Here is a 16,661-nt window from a genome sequence, read left to right on the forward strand (position 1 = left end):
ATGCATTAGTATCAGTTATTTATTTACTTAGAAGCTAGAACATTAATAATTAGTAATAGGATTAGGAGTAATATTTAACATTTTTTATGACTAACAAATAATCAATATTTTACACTAATATATATGTAATTAAATTAAAGTTTTATAAAACTAAAATTACACAGCTCATCTAATTATGAAAAACAAAGACATAAAGTAAAAGTGAATCTAAACCTAAAAAAGTTATTTATATGTATATACAACAAAACGGTGCGTTTAGTGTGGAACTTCTACTTCCTCTCCTTCTTCCCGTTCCCTGATCCAATTGCGTTAGGGTTTTTGAAAGTTACAAATTTGTAAGATCGTCTCCTATCATTAATCCACTGAAATGGCAGACGAAGCTAACAGAACTGTAATAACACTCTATCTCTTTCGTTCTGTATAAAGTGTTCTTCTTCAAATGGCTATAACAACTTTTATTTTTCATTTCTTGATCCAAAAATGCAGGCTTTCCTTGAAATTCAAGGTCGCATGATCGAAACTACTGGAAAACTAAAACAGGTTTTTCATAATCTGTCTTAATCTCTTATTATTGTTGTTGTTATTTTTATTTGGGGAAAAAGATACTCTGGGCCTTTTTTATTTTGAAAAATTAATAGCTGTGGGTGGTTTGCACAGTCTAGTTAAAGATATGAATCATGTGAAGTTTATAGTTATAAAGACAGAATGGAGATTAAGGAAGAAAATTATAGGGACAGAGTAGAACACAAATATGGACACCGAGCTCATATGAACACAAGTATGTATAGTTTATAACTACATATGTAAAGGGATAAAGATTTGGGTACATATTTTTTTTCCCTATTATTTTCATAAATCTCTATAATTACACTCTCCGTTATTGTTTGAATTTGATTGAACCTAGCTGAATAATTGAAGAGACTTACACCTGAAGCAATCAGTGGGTAATGTGAAGTTGTTTTTGTACTCATTCAGATTCACATGAAACTAAGTATTGGCTTCTAATTGTCTGATTGTATATCTCAACTGTTTTGATGTTTTCAGCTTTATAGATAATTTCAAGTTTGGGTTTTGAGTATGAAACCCTATCAAAGATTTGGAAAGAAAATTTTCTGTTCACAATAGTCTTAACAAACTCAAGTAGGGTTGTTTCCTGTGGAGAATATATTTCATCTTTAACCTACTGGATTCTAATGGAATGGGATCCTCTTTAGTTTCTTAAGTTCATCATGTTTTTTCTAACATGTGTTTCTTGGGTGTATTCTAAATGTTTTGGAAGAGTGATTTGATGTAACTATTACCATGAAGAGTAGTGGTTTTATGCACTTCATGTGTGCTGGGATGTGCAGGCTTCACTGCCATCAACGCTGTTTGAGAATACTTACATCTGAGTTGTGAAAGAGAATACATAACTTTATTTATTTAGAAGTGGGATAAAAAGAAAAGGGTCAACCTCACCTAGTGGAATAAGGTTTTTGTTATTGTTGTTTGATGTGGTATATAAAAGAAATGAAAACCTTACATTTCTATTTTGCATATGGGAATGATATTCTTGTTAGGGTTGCCTGAGACTAGTTTATATTATGCCTTGGCATACGCAGGTGCAAACCCAGATGCGTTCCAAAGAAGCTGAGAAAAAGCGTGCTTATTTGACCATGGAAGAGTTAAAGCAAGTTCCTGATGATACTAATGTTTACAAATCTATTGGTATGCGAAGAAAATCGTGAGTTTATCTTAATGTTTCTGTTCTTTAAGCAACCCTACAAATTTGAAAGTATTTCTATTGGCATTTATTAAAGCCTTAGTTTTTCTACAGACATATGATGTGTCCAGTTATTTTGTTTTGCAGGGAGAATGTGAGTTGTGGTTACCTCTTTGAACATGCTACTAAATAGAGTACACAAAAGCTTGATTTATGGGATGTTTTTAGAAAATATTAAAGGCATACTTTAACACACTCTTAACATGATGACCAGGTTTGTATTGGAGACCAAGGCATCATTAATGAATGAACAGGACAAAAAGTTTAAAGATGGTGAAGCTTCTGTTACTGCATTACAGGTAGATCTCCTTCATTCATTGCCAAAAAACTTCTTATCTTCCATCATTTCTATCCTTATTTTGTTTTCAGTTTTCTTAAGTTAAATCTCATAACTGAAACAAATATAACTATTGTGACTAAATTTCTAAAGCAGTAAATACGAGTATCCATAACCTTTGAATGAAATTCAGTTTTTATTCTACTGTGTCTTTGAGCAGAGCTCGAAAGAGTACTTGGAAAAGCAGATGGCAGAGGTGGAAAGCAATTTGAGAGAACTGTTACAGCAAGATCCTGGTCTTGCTAGACAAATCATGTCTATGAATGTAGTGTAAACTTTCCATTAGTGAAATTATCTTCCGGTGGTGGGTTTTCTGGTGTATTTGAGAAAATAGAAAAATTCAGGACTTGGTGAGATACGAGAATATTTATTGTCTGCATCATGGATGATGATCTTCTATCCTTCTCAAAATGTTGATTTGGGGAGATTTTGTAGGCTATCAACTCTCAGACTGTTTTGTTTTCTTCATTTATTTGTTTCACCTTTCCTTCATCAGTACTCAGGTTTTTACTGATTACATTATTTAAATTGGGTATAAAACCAAAACATGTTTTAAAATGATATGTTAAAATATTATTCTGAAGAAAACCAATGATAGGTAAGCAAAGAAAAAAAAAACCATCTCAACCATACAAGAGGTATTAAAGATAATTAAATACATTTTGCATATCCTGCTTCAAATGCAAAATACTATTAAAAAGTTATTGTACTCTTAGGGTGTGTTTGCTTGATTTCCTGTTGTTGAAGGACATTAGGAAGGTCGGTTACCAAAATATCCCTATCTTATTTCATGTCACTTTTTATTCACCTGCATTGTTCATGATTTTGTGCTGCTTTTGCTTCCAGCAGCAAAAGACGCATTCGGTCTGCGATCATATTTAAGTCAACGTTTACGTCCATTAATTCAACATGTCAACAATACCCACAAAAATATTGAACATCTTTCTTATAAGAAATACATTGTATTTTTTTTATTTTATATTTACCAATAAGGATATTTTGATAATTTTCTTTTTATATGTACTAAAACCTTTTTTATCTCTTATATCAGTGAAATCATTTACAAATTTAATCAATTTCACTTATTTTTACTTGTAAATCCCTTAAAAAAATACAAAACAATGTATACTTCCAAATTCATCCTCTCGTCATTCTTCAAATTCATCCTTCCAAAGAAATATACAGTGAATGCTGCTCTTTAAGGCTATAACAAAAGTTAATATTGATCGTTTCTAACTTGCATTAATTATTTTCCATAGCAATTTCATTTTCGGTTAAAGTATAATTTTGATTTCTCTCTAATTTCGGTTAAATATATTTTAATATAATATAATTTCATATATTATTTTGTTTTAATTAGTTAAATTATTTCTTGAGAATACCGTAAATGGACATATTAGATTTAGAGTTAAATTGGTGAAAATAAAAGAAATAAAATACATGTAAATTTTTAAGTACATCAAAATTACAAATCTTATTTACAAAACTAGGACCCCAAATCATGGATTAAAACATTAAAGAAAGGCTGAAATTATAATTTCCAACAATTCTCCTTTAGAGTTTTGTCTAATTTTGACATATTTTTAGTTAAATTCCCATTCATTTCTGAATGTACTTTTAAGGATTTCGAAACTTCATTCCGAAATGAAGAGTAACCCAAGAAATGCATCAAATGCTGGAAGTTGGACCCCATTCTAGAGACTATCATTACCCAAACCTTTTAAAATGGAAAGTTGGAGCCAAAAACAAAATTCTAGATGTGTTTTTTTTTCCTCTGGGGCCCCTTGTGATCTCAGAAAAATACGTAAGAATCAGATTCAGAGTGTGGAGATCATTTTCATTTATTTCAGTGTCACTAATCATTTTCAAACAAGAACAAATCATTATTCATATCACAGTTACAGCACATTAATTAAACAACTTGTGGAATTGGCCGCTTTGTTCCGATGGATGAAATTCGTTAATACAAGATTATATTCACCTTCCACATTATTAAATCAAGCTTCCAACTAAAATGATTGCATGAAAATGTTTAACAGCTTTGAAGTTTCTTTGAAGTAGTTCTTTGTAAACATGCCAGCCTTCTGCTGCTTCTACATGTTTATTCTTGGATAGAATAAAGTCATGCGATCCAAGAAATCAAGAGTTTTGAAGCTGGGATTTGTAGATGTCATACCCAGAAGTGTCTGGAGTTACAGGACACAATCTAACAGAGAATGAGTGTGACACAGGAGGAATCAAATAAGGATTGTGGACACATGGCGACCAACTATCATCTCCACCTAACCCCATATGCTTGTGATCCAGATGAACCTGTAATACCATAAAACATCTAAGATGAGCAATTCAATAGTAATAGCAAAGGTAAAATAAAACATGTTTTAGGTCCTTCAAGATATGGTGAATGTTTATTTAGTCCATACATTTCAAAATCAGTGGTTTTGGTTGTATTTCTTTTCTCTTCTTCTGAAAAAGGAAAGCTTATATGTTACTAAGAAAAAGAGGCCTGTTCACAAGATGTGCCAAAATCTCAGAGATGACCTTATACTTCAATTTGCCTTGACCACAGAAGAAATTCACCATAGCAAGTAACATTCAAAACAACTAATTGTACATGAAAAAATTCAGGTCACAGAACACACACAAACAGTGCACTCGAATGCAGCACAAGTGTGAGCACCAACACAGATTTTGGAAAATATTGAACTTTGCCAACCTGAACATTGGGCCCAAGCTTTCTGCTTGACATCTAAAAATATCATACCACATTTTCACCATAAACTATAGCATTATTCTAATTTGCACCCTGATCAGTCATCACCATACATTTGATGAAGTGCATTATATCATTTCAAAAACAGTGGAAGGAAAATGTACAGAAATATACCTCAATGCTATCTCCTTCAATGAGCTCTTCATTGTGTGTGGCACGTTCAAGTTCTGAGGTGCTATAGTAGCTTGCACTCATTTGCATTGGTGGAGAGATACCATACTTAGAAGCATATATTCCAAAACCATTTTTGTTTCTGAATGTTGCCCACCTAACATCTGCCCTGCCAGAAGATTCCCCAGGAACAATATAAGGAACATGCAACTCACTAACATTATGTTCATAGACTGCAACTTGGGCTGCAGCTTTTCGATCCGGATAAGACTCAAATGGTCCTCTTCCATACCAAGTTACTAGATCCAATGATTTTTCCACATTTAACACAATTCCCACACGTGGTAAAGGAGGAAGATCAGGATTTGGCTTCACTTCGCATTCTATAATAACATCCCCAGAAGCAAAAATTGTATATGTCACTTCTGTAGTATATAATACCTTTGACTTGTCTTGGTTAGAGAGAGAACCCTCAGCACCCTTTGTAACACCAAGAAAAACCACCAATATTCTAACTGAGTTTTCTGTAATACTTTGCACAGAACAGCTCTCAGCAATGAAGTGGAGGCAGTCCATTCCAGCAGCTTTCCACCTGGACAAATAACTGGCTCCCTCTCCTCCTTTATCATTATCTATAGGAGCTCGCCAGAAACATGGGAGGATGCCCTTTTTCAAAATATGTACTCCTTTAACCTAGCATTCATCATAATAATAGCTGTAAAGTAAAGTCATACAAAAATTTGAACAGGTATCATGAAACTTCTTGTAAAGAGGAAACTTAAATAACACAAATGTTCCAAAACCTATGGCATGTCTTTACTCTTCAAACATTTCAAAACTCAAGAAGTACGAAATAAAGGAAAGAATAGTAGTGGGAAGACATGGCAGATTTTGATAAATGATAAGGAGGCTGAGAGGCCAAGGTCAGAATCTGTTTTTGCAACTCTGATTTTCTATCTTTTCCTTTCATTTACACTTCTTAGTGCCTGTTCTGTGCTTACCAGTGCTACCATTGTACTGGACTTCTGCCTCTGATTTTGTCTTATATTCAGTGTTAGACATCTCTATCATATATCTTATTGGAGAAAATCTAAGTCTCAACAAGAGATAGTGGCAAATTACACTATATAATAGAAACAATCGTTACCTTACAAATCGATTTTATAAGATTGAATTAAATCTAAACCACTGTCTACGATGATAAAATGCATTAAATGGCACCTACTGTGTTACCCACGTACCAAGCCCAATAGTTTATAAATGATAGCAAACTTTACCTTAAAGTCAATTTTATAAGGTTAAGTAAGTCTAAAGCATTTTCTAAGATATGTTTTTTTTTCTTATCATGACAAAAATAGTATTATTACAATAGTTATTGAAAAAATATTATTATATTATAAAATGTTTTTTATAAAAAAGAAATTATAAAATAAATAATTTTACAATTTTTATCATTGGTAATTCTTTTATTGTGTAGATGACTTTTTTACCCTATGAGTTGTTATTTGAGTTTAAAAAGACAGTTACTTAAATGGTAAAATTGGAAAAAAATTTATACGCAAAAAGGAAGAATCTCCTTTCTTGATGGTGTAGATAATGTCAAAACCTTGAGCCAAAATTCATCTGGGTTTGGATCAATGGTATTTTCTCACAGCAAACATCACTTTGGCTCCCTATTAGAGGGTTTAAAAAGAAAAATAATGTGATCAGTGAATTCTGCATTTTTCGTGATTGAAGATTAAAAGAAACTATTATTTGAAACACAGAAACCAATATTGAAGGTACTCTTCACTATATAACAAGTTCTACATCCACTGGTGATCAGTGAAAGCCAGGTCTTACTATTTTAAGAAGACATTTGTCCTGTATTCTACATCTGCTGTTGTTTCTAACTTAAAGAGACAAAACAAGTTCCAATTTAGTCAAGCATTCAATGGAAAAATGATAAATTCAAAGTTTAGACTTACCTTCCAGCTTTCAACTAAACCAGTTTTAGTATTCAATGTCAAATCCCAAACATCTTGCTTTTTGACTATGATTGTATCTCCTTGTGTTTCAGCAACCAGTTTGCCAGAACTAATAGCAATAGCCTGAATACAACAACCATTCATAAAGTATAATAAATTAATTTCAGCAATAACATATAGTATAAGCTACTAAACCTCATTACTCAGCCCTAACAAGAGGTATGAATTGATTCTAAAATAAATCAACACGTCATAAAATTACATGCACAAGAATGTTTTTCCTGGCAGGCAGTTGAACTTGAGCAGATGAAACAATATGACCAGCTTCAACCCAACGTGTGGAGTCCAAAAGTTTAACCGTTAATGTCAAGAATAGTTCTTCTTCTGATGATGAAGCCCACAGAGAATACCACGGACCTGATTTCCAATCAACAGCATAACTATTCTGGGGCTTTATAGGGGCAAGGTCCAAAATACCAGATCCAAGGTTATATCCATTTGCAGAAATATACCAGCTGAACTCCAATCCTTCTGTTGTTTGAAAAAAATGAGTATTTTTTATCTGCAAAACAGAAAACAAAAATAAATTATCAAGTCAAATTTGACTAGAGAAACATAAAATTCAGATAAACTGAGTACCTCCAATTTCCCTTCATTTAAAGCCACCTTGATTGGTTGGTACAAGTATTTAACCTCTGAAACAAAAAGGCATATTGATGAAGCATGACTAAAGATGTAAACAGAAACACGAATAGTCACTCCTACAAGGTTGTGTGTGCAATAATGAGGCAGTCTGTCAGTTTACCATGTAAAACAGGATGAGGAGTTCGATCAGGAAATGTGAGCCCATTCAAACAAAAATTCAAATCATTGGGAACATCCCCGAATTCACCTCCATATGCCCAATGCTTTGTACCATCCTCATAAACTTTCACCAGCGCCTATGTGCAAGCAAAGTACAAAACTGAGAGAATTCAGACAATGTAGGGTAAAGTTTATCCTTCCTCAATTTAGTTACAGTATTTCAAAAAGCCACTCACCTGATCAACCCAATCCCAAATAAAGCCTCCTTGGAGTCCAAATGTGTTGTCAATTGCTTCCCAATATATATGAAGATTTCCATTACTGTTTCCCATTGCATGTGAATATCTGCCATTTTTTGGGTCGGCAAAAAAAAGATTTTAAATATATGCAAAACAAACAATACCAGCACTAACAAAGATACAGAGAGGGAATGGACCAATATTATCTTATACTTATATCGGTAAGAGATATAACTAATTATCTATAACTGAAAACAACAGGGAACAATAGAAGTCATGTTCTGTTGTTGATGTAAAACTATGAAATCATACTCGCACAGTATCAGAGGACGTGTTTCAGTTGGATCATTGGCTATTTTCACCATGTCCCAAACACGCATATACATAGGACACACAATATCAGTGCATGGAGTCCTGGATCCACCTCCTTCATAATGTAATACCCGTGATGAATCTCGTCCTCGAATCCAGCCTGATGTGTTGACAAAATGAAAAAAAAAAAAAAAATTTAGCCAGTAATCTTAAAATAAAATGTAACAGCAGAATAAAAAAAAAAGTCACTTCAAATATGCTAACTGTAAGTGAACCCAAGTGCAGTATCTACCAGCTAAAGCATAATGATTTGTTCCAAATCCAGATTCATTCCCTAAAGACCACGAAATAATGCATGCGTGATTTTTATCTCTCTCAACCATGCCAATCACACGATCCAGCATTGAAGATGCCCAAATTGGTTCCAAAGTAGGGTGCTTGAGATGTTTAGAATAGTCAAAACCATGTGTCTCAATATTTGCTTCGTCTATCATATACATGCCAAACAGATCACATAGCTCATACCAACGTGGATGTTGGGGATAATGGCTATTCCTCACTGCATTAATATTATTTTGCTTCATCAAGACCAAATCCTGTAATCACAACAATTATTGCTTTTTAGCCTTCAAATAAATGAACTGTACTGACAACTTTATTGAAGGGCGAAAAAGGATTAGCAGTACCTTGATCATGCAGGATTCTATGTTTGCCTTCCCCACTTGAGGATGATGTTCATGCCTGTTCACACCTCTAATCACAACAGCATGTCCATTAACAAGCAGTTGTTTATGGGCTTTAGACACTTGTCTAAATCCTACTGGACATGATTCACTGTCAACAACACGGCCAGATCGGTCTTTCAGGACAACAACCAGAGTATAGAGGTATGGCTGTGAAAAAGCAAAGAAAAAATTATACATGAAAACCATATAGGTAAAAGATCAATAACAAAAAAAAAAAAAAGATCTTGTGAAGCTTTGAGAAAATCCAAATATGTCAATAAGCTTTCAATCACACAGACAGGTCTTGTCTTGATAAATCATCATAAAACCTTTCATAGGAGTTTAAGAAACTCGATTCAAAAACTTTATCGGCCTATCACTTCTTGGCTATGAAAACTAAAATATGCCACAGATAAAAAAAATTAATGAGAGAAGGAAATGAGACAAGAAACAGGAGACATTTGCAGGATTACAGTTGTTGAGTAATCAATAGACAAAAATCTTAATAACTACTTCAACGTTATTTTTCAATAGTAATGTAAACCTTAGTTCGCTAATCAATGAGTAAAATTGACCAAAACATCGAAAAAATATGATTGAAATTTCTTACTTTCTCTGCAGACCAAAGCTTTGGTGATTGTAGTTTCCCTGTAAGCAAGTAGCCATGAAACCCTAATATTGGTGCTGGTGTACTTGATGGTTGGAGCTTTATGTCAGCCACATTAGATGAAAGGAGATCAGGATTGCCATCAGAGGTGTACCAGCTTCCAGAATCAAACAACGTAGCTTCTATGGAGTAGTCTGTGAGAATATTATCCTTGGATGTCTCTTTTAATCTATCTAATTTTACTTCAACCTGGATTATATATGCATGAAATTGATATTATATCCCAAATAACAATAACACATTAATAAATATAACAGTGTTGTTGTAATATCAGTGATACTATGGGGTAATCATGGTGGAATAAAGGAAACAATAGTAAAATTTACTGTGAAGAAATACAGAACATAATTTCATTCATAAATTTAGAAACTACATTTCACTTTTACAAAGTCAAAACAACAAAATAATAGAGACTTCAATATAATTGGGTTTAGGTAAAATCTTCCACAAGACCAGTCACGGATGTATAATAATTATTAAATGAAAAATAACAATAATTTAACAATGTATTTATGCTTACCAGTATATCTGCGTAAGAATAATCTTCAGCGATATTTGATTTGAAAAAGTAATCAGTAATAAATACCTACATACAAAATATTTTGAAAGATATTAGCATCAAGCATGAAAAGATAGTCAAATGGCTGAAGATTTGGACATGCTATATATTCAACAAAAAAAGGAATAGGTATAAAGATACGTGTATATAATTCTCAAACTTGAATTTTCTGTTATTTAAATGATAAATTAGGTGCATTAATAATGTAATCTAACTCTTAATTATTCTACAAGACCAAATGCTAATAAATAATGACAGCACCTGTAAGCAAACAAGAACTAAAAGAGAAAGAAAAGAAAGATTTTTCTTGAATAGACTGAAAATAACAAGAAATAGGAGAGCACTCTCTCCTCCTACATTTTCTCCTTAACAAAGAGCTAATGCTCAAACTACAAAATTGACATCCTTCTCTCTCCTCTCGTTCTTCCCTTATTTATCTAACTAACACCTCAAGTAAATAACTCATTAACATTCAAACTATCTTAACTAATTTCTCTTTTTCTTGTATCCTAACAGCATCACAATTTGATTGTCATATGTAAACCATAAACATTAATGACTTGCATTTTTACCTATAAGCACCAACTTAATTCTAATAAGGACACTTATCATAAATTATATCAAAAAATAGGAGGTTTAGTGAAAACAAACCTCTGGCTTTGCCATAAGAAGAACATCACGGTGGATACCAGATAACCGCCATTGGTCCTGGTCCTCAAGGTAAGAGCCATCACTCCATCTATGCACTTGAACAGCTAAAACATTCTTAACATCTGAACCACATGGATGACAAAATTCAGTGATTTCAAACTCTGCAGGAAGTCTGCTGTCTTGGCTGTCCTTGCAAAATAAAAACAAGAGTTGATTAATGCCAAAGCTTCATATATATTACCTTTCGTCTTCATAAATATTATGTGATAAGGCAACACTTCACTCCATATCCATTAAAAAAAAAAAAAACAGGTCTAAGCCCTTTCATTTTAGCAAGAACATACTACTAAATATCAGAAGTCCAGCTATGATCAGCCAGGAATTCGAAAAAGAAAAGACAAGATGGTAAATGAATATCTAATGATTAGATGAGTATTTTCTTCATTGCCGTTGACCACAGTTACCAATTTATTTTCTATTTCATAACATGCCTTCTCCCTGGCTTGCATTGCTTTGAAAATCTTATCATCTATCCCCTTTTACTCCCCACCCCCCTCTCCCTTCTAGCATCACATATGCTAGAGTTGAAAATACAATAGAAAAATACTAACCAGCAAGTTTGTAATCATGTTCAAGTTTGTATGATCTGCATATCAGAGAGAGAGAGAGAGATACCTATATCCAACAGGATTCCCATTTATCCATGCACAAAAGGCAGAATCAACTGCTTCAAAATGCAACAAAATTCTTCTACCTACAGAAAACCAATCAATGTCCCGAAGTAAGTATTTTAAACTAAAAAACAGCAAGTACTGGTGGCGATTAAAACCTACAGGATACAACTTTTCCACAACATGTGGTACAGAACAACAACACTTCATATATTCCACAAAAACAATGTCATACAATGGCTTCCTAATTACCTTTGAAGTACAATGCACTAACATAGAGAAGTGAATGAAAACAAGAGAATGGCAACACCAAATTCCTCAATAGTGTATGTCAATCTACAGAAGAAAAGAAAAAACAGCATAAGGAAATTCAGCAAGTCATACCCTCCCATTCTTTAGGAATTTGGAAGTACGTTCTGTAACAGCCAGTAGGATTTTCACTTGGAACGAAAGGAGGATCTAGCGGAAATGGATACACCACGTTCGTATATATAGGAACATCAAATCCGTGTAACTGCCAATTCGAAGGAACTGTCCAATTTTGACAAAAGATAATTAAACATGGATAAAAATATCAGCACTGAGTAAGAACAGAAAATGACAAAAATCAACTCATATTCAAAGCAAAATAATAGCATTTCACCACTACAACAAACTCTTTAGTAAAGCAAAATTTAGAGAACATTGTGAAGAAATTAAGCAGACACAGTGAATGCAAAGGCGTTTTACGAATAACATATACGCACTTAAACATGAGCACTTACCAGGCAAATTTTTCCACTCTGAATCGTGGAACTCACTTTCATAAAAATTAGTTGGAACATTGCTGGGCCTGTCAGCGATGAAAAATTTCCAATATCCAGACAAGGACTTAACAAAAGGCAAGTCTTTGACCCAAAATGCAGCACAATCAAGAGACCCCTGAACAGCATCATCATTCCAAACAGCAGACTGGGAAACCAAAAAATCCACTTTGTTCCGTTGATACCAATATCTGAGAGATCCTACACATATCACAAAATTCCAGATTGCCCATAATTTATATAACAAAACTAAAATAGAAGGAAATCCATAACAACATAAACTCATAAAAATCCTATACAATTTTTTGGTACCGAAAAACTACAGTCATTGATTTTAACTTCTTTCATGTGCAATGAACTATTGATTAAATTCATAACATTTAATATAAGAAGTCAATATTATACACCTATACTTAATTTACTTAAACCATTTCATTCAGCTGACATCTTGAAACCATTTATCAATCGCAATAAAAATATATAATAGATAACTCTATGAACACAATAATAGAATAAGTAAAAAAAAAAAGGTGGCAATTTTCTTGCAAATGGCCTAAAAAATTGAACTTTTAGAATATATATATTCCTCACTTCATTTTATCAAATTATTTCATTCAGCTGAAATGTTACGACCATTTATCAACCCCCAATGGAAGTTAGAATAGAAAACTCACATGAATGGAATAGCATCTTTCAAAAAATGAAATTTTCTTGAAAAGGGCAACTAAAAAATACGAACTTTCAGAATGGAACCAATGTGTTTCCATCTATCTAGCAAACCCAAAACATGAAACGAATCCATTTTAGCGTAGAATCTATCCCAGTAAACGAAATGGGAAAAAAATGTTGATGGGTGTGAGACCTTCTAGAGAGTCATGGCAGTGCAAGGTGACATGAGAGTCCCTTTTCCTCCACTTGATGAAAGAAGGATCTTCCCACACTTTGTAACCATTCTGTTGAGTGAGGTTAAGAGGCCCAACAACAACCAAAGAAGAAGAAGAAGAGGCCATAACACAATTCACAAATTTCTTTGAACTATTGTGGCCAAAACCAAAGGAGTTATTGTGAAAAGTGATGATCTAAGAAGTGATTTTTGTTGGTCGGAAGAACATGTCACGACTCCTCGTTTTGGAAACTCGGAATTTCATGTGGATTATTTCCATGAGTTTAATTAAAAAAAAAACGTGTTCAATATATATGCACTTTCAATAATGTAAAAGTTTCTTTTCTACATTTTTGGTTAATAAAAATCGCTATTGATATAAACTTTGACACATTTTTCGTAAAATTAAATGACATATCAATGTCATATTAAATGATAATATAAAATTGTTTTACATTGTTCTTTTATAAACTATTTTCCTTTTTTTTAAACACGTTGTGTATTTTATTATGTTTAAAACTTATTAAAATACTAAAAGAATGAGTATCACTTTTATTTTAATTAAGCTTAATTACTCGGTCTTTATTGGAATGTTTTATGATCTTATTTTAAAAAAAGTTTCGATTGTATTTTAAATTTTGAAAAAAAATAATTGTCCTAATTTTTGAAATTTTCTAAAAAAAATTACTAACGACATTAATAACATTCGTTAATATATGATTTTTTAAAATTTTTAAATTTTTTTATTTTTTTGTAAAAAATTTGTTGCCAAAAAAAAGTTTATGGTGTTACATATAATGTAAGTCTAATGTGACATGTGATGTCAAGTGTCAATATGTCAAGTATCACGGTCTCGGATTCATTTAATTTATATATGTCTAAGTTCTGTATACTAACGACATTAACTTATGTGTTATGTCTTAGTTCATTGTTATTTTTTTTTAATTTATTTGTATTGTTTTATTATATGAAAATTAAATTTTGTCACAATTTAAAAAGGAATGAAATTATTATATTTTTTTGAAAAAAGTAGAACTGAGACAAAATAATAAATAGAGATTAAATTAAGATTTTTCACATTACATTTGTTCCAACAGTGATATGTGGAACTGTCACTGTTAGATCATACTATTTTTATCATATGACAGGAGTCTCATTTAACGTATGACAATTTCTTAAAAACAATAATAAAATAAAGGGTTAAATATGTTTTTAGTCCATCAACTATCAAGCGATTTTATTTTTCGTCTCTCTTTCAAACTTTGGTACACTTTGATCCTTGTCCTTAAGGAAACTATAATTTTTCGTCCTCCAAAACTAACATCGTTAGAACTAGGCTGAGTTGGCTAACAGATTGCCACGTCATTTTTTTTACACTAAGTCAAACTAAACCACAGGCCACGCCAATCTGCCAAGTCAACCCACATCTAGGACTCCATGGCCAACCGTTGAAACACTCCGGCAGCCCCCACCAGTGACACCACCATTGACTCCACTAGTGCAACCACCACGAGGAACCTAGAACCACAAGAAGAGACCCAAAATGCGGATCAAAAATCCAAAATTCATTCGAACTCCAACCTTCTAAATCGCATCATTAAGAAAACAAGAAATTTTCCAAAAACAGAGCCCAAACTGCAAGAATCAGAAACCCAAAATCCCCAATTCATGACCATCAATTTGCAGAGAAGATCAGATGAATCAACTACAACCTTAAATCACAGAATCAGAACCCCCAAATTCCCATTTCCAACCCTAGCCCCATCACGAGTCCAAAAGTTACGAAAGAACAAAAATCCAATTCGAACCACACCCAAAGTCGCGAACCAAACACAATTTCACTTTGTCGTGAAGACATTGGAGCACTCGTTGTCGAGAAGAAAGCATCGTGAACCGAACGACTGAGGGAGAAGAAGACGGAAATCGAACGACTGAAGACTACCGAACGCCTAAAGGCAATGTAGCTACCGAACGACTGAATGCTACCGAACGGTAGAAGCATGAAAGTCGATCGGTTGCAGTGTTTTAGTATCTTATTAAATAGTTTGTTAATTTTGTTTTTATTTTCTTTGTATATATTTTTTGCTTCCGCTGTAACTCAATATACTTTTACTTGAATTCATTCACTATTATTCTTTTCTCTAGAGCTCTTTCGCTTCTCTCTTTCTCAAACACTTACATGGTATCAGACCGAACGGCCTCTTCTTGCCTTCCACAGTTCGGTAACAATAGAAGAAGAGATCTGTGAAGATCTTTATTAGTCCAGGAAGCGTCATTTGGGGAAAATGTTTTGGATTTTGAAAGTAGAGATAGGCGAGTACTCGTTCCCTTTTTCAAATTTAACTCGAAATTGTTTCAATTTTTTAACTATGCTTTCCCCGATAATCAAAACCAGAAAGAATCTAGAAAGAAGAAGAAAGTTTCCTGTAAAACCCAAACCAAGACCAGAGAACAAGACGAAGGACAACGCTTCTCCTGCGAGAGACCAAACCGAAAAAGATGAAGGAGAAAGGGTATCTCCTTTTTCTAACCCGTGACCTCCCTAGGAGAGAAACCCCTGTGTTCAACGTCACATGCAAGGAAGGAGATGGAGGGAGAGGGAGAGGAGAAGAATATTGACTTAGTGTCAGAAAAAGAAAAAATGATGTGACAATCAATTAGCCAACTCAGCCTAATTCTAACGGCGTTAGTTTTGGAGGACGAAAAATTATAGTTTCCTTAAGGACAATGATCAAAGTGTACCAAAGTTTGAAAGAGTGGCGGGAAATAAAATCGCTTGATAGTTGAGGGACTAAAAACATATTTAACTCTAAAATAAAATAACTGGAAAAAAAATCATAAACTGACACTAATACATGAATTAACATGTTAATACTAATTAATAGAAAGAATCAAATTACATTACATGATAACTCAATTGAAATTAATAAAAATTTGAATACCTAATTATCATTTTCGAATGAAAAAGATTACTAAAGGGTTTAAGTCTTGTAAGTATTTTGCATTAAAAAAAACTTAGTAGTATACGTTTTTCATTTAAATTATGAATGTCAAAAAAAGTTTAAGTGTGTTCACACTTTTGTCTAATCACAAACTATAACGAATAATTATTTTGAAGTAGTTATTAATTATTATAATGATAAGATATGTGGTAATTAATGAATATACTTTATAGAAAATGTAAAGGGTATCATATAAGCATATTTGTGTGTGTATTTATATCTTTAGAATTATATAAATTTTTAGTCGTGTTGTATTGGTGATATCAATTATTATTTTGAAGAACCAAACTTAAGTCTTTTTTAGTAGTTGTTGTTTTTTTTTTCATGGTTTTCCTCATTCTCAGAAACTAATCCTACTTGCATAATAATGTGACTTTCCAATAAAATTTCATTTT

The 16,661-nt window shown here is 32.8% G+C and overlaps 2 protein-coding genes across 2 annotated transcripts; one reads left to right on the plus strand and one right to left on the minus strand.

Annotated features, from left to right (window-relative positions):
* The first annotated feature begins 248 nt into the window (after positions 1 to 248).
* Positions 249 to 2,567, plus strand: LOC148195659 (prefoldin subunit 1-like). Its single transcript, XM_088094754.1, has 5 exons — positions 249 to 391; positions 487 to 540; positions 1,602 to 1,723; positions 1,977 to 2,061; positions 2,260 to 2,567. The coding sequence occupies exons 1-5, from the start codon at positions 368 to 370 to the stop codon at positions 2,371 to 2,373; spliced, it is 399 nt and encodes a 132-aa protein (XP_087950880.1). The 5' UTR covers positions 249 to 367; the 3' UTR covers positions 2,374 to 2,567.
* Positions 2,568 to 3,915: 1,348 nt separating this feature from the next.
* On the minus strand, positions 3,916 to 13,534 carry LOC124820196 (uncharacterized). The gene is made up of 17 exons (XM_088094765.1): positions 13,244 to 13,534; positions 12,343 to 12,582; positions 11,963 to 12,109; positions 11,583 to 11,661; positions 10,908 to 11,091; positions 10,218 to 10,283; positions 9,641 to 9,886; positions 8,992 to 9,198; positions 8,598 to 8,901; positions 8,306 to 8,465; positions 7,991 to 8,099; positions 7,756 to 7,891; positions 7,590 to 7,645; positions 7,213 to 7,512; positions 6,951 to 7,073; positions 4,987 to 5,676; positions 3,916 to 4,412 (listed from the first exon to the last, which is right to left on the minus strand). Exons 1-17 carry the CDS (start codon positions 13,389 to 13,391, stop codon positions 4,239 to 4,241), a joined length of 3,369 nt encoding a protein of 1,122 aa, XP_087950891.1. The 5' UTR covers positions 13,392 to 13,534; the 3' UTR covers positions 3,916 to 4,238.
* Positions 13,535 to 16,661: the final 3,127 nt, after the last annotated feature.

This window comes from Vigna umbellata, chromosome 7, assembly GCF_029865625.1.
Source record: "Vigna umbellata cultivar VRB3 chromosome 7, Vumbellata_1.0, whole genome shotgun sequence".
Classification (NCBI taxonomy): Eukaryota; Viridiplantae; Streptophyta; class Magnoliopsida; order Fabales; family Fabaceae; genus Vigna; species Vigna umbellata.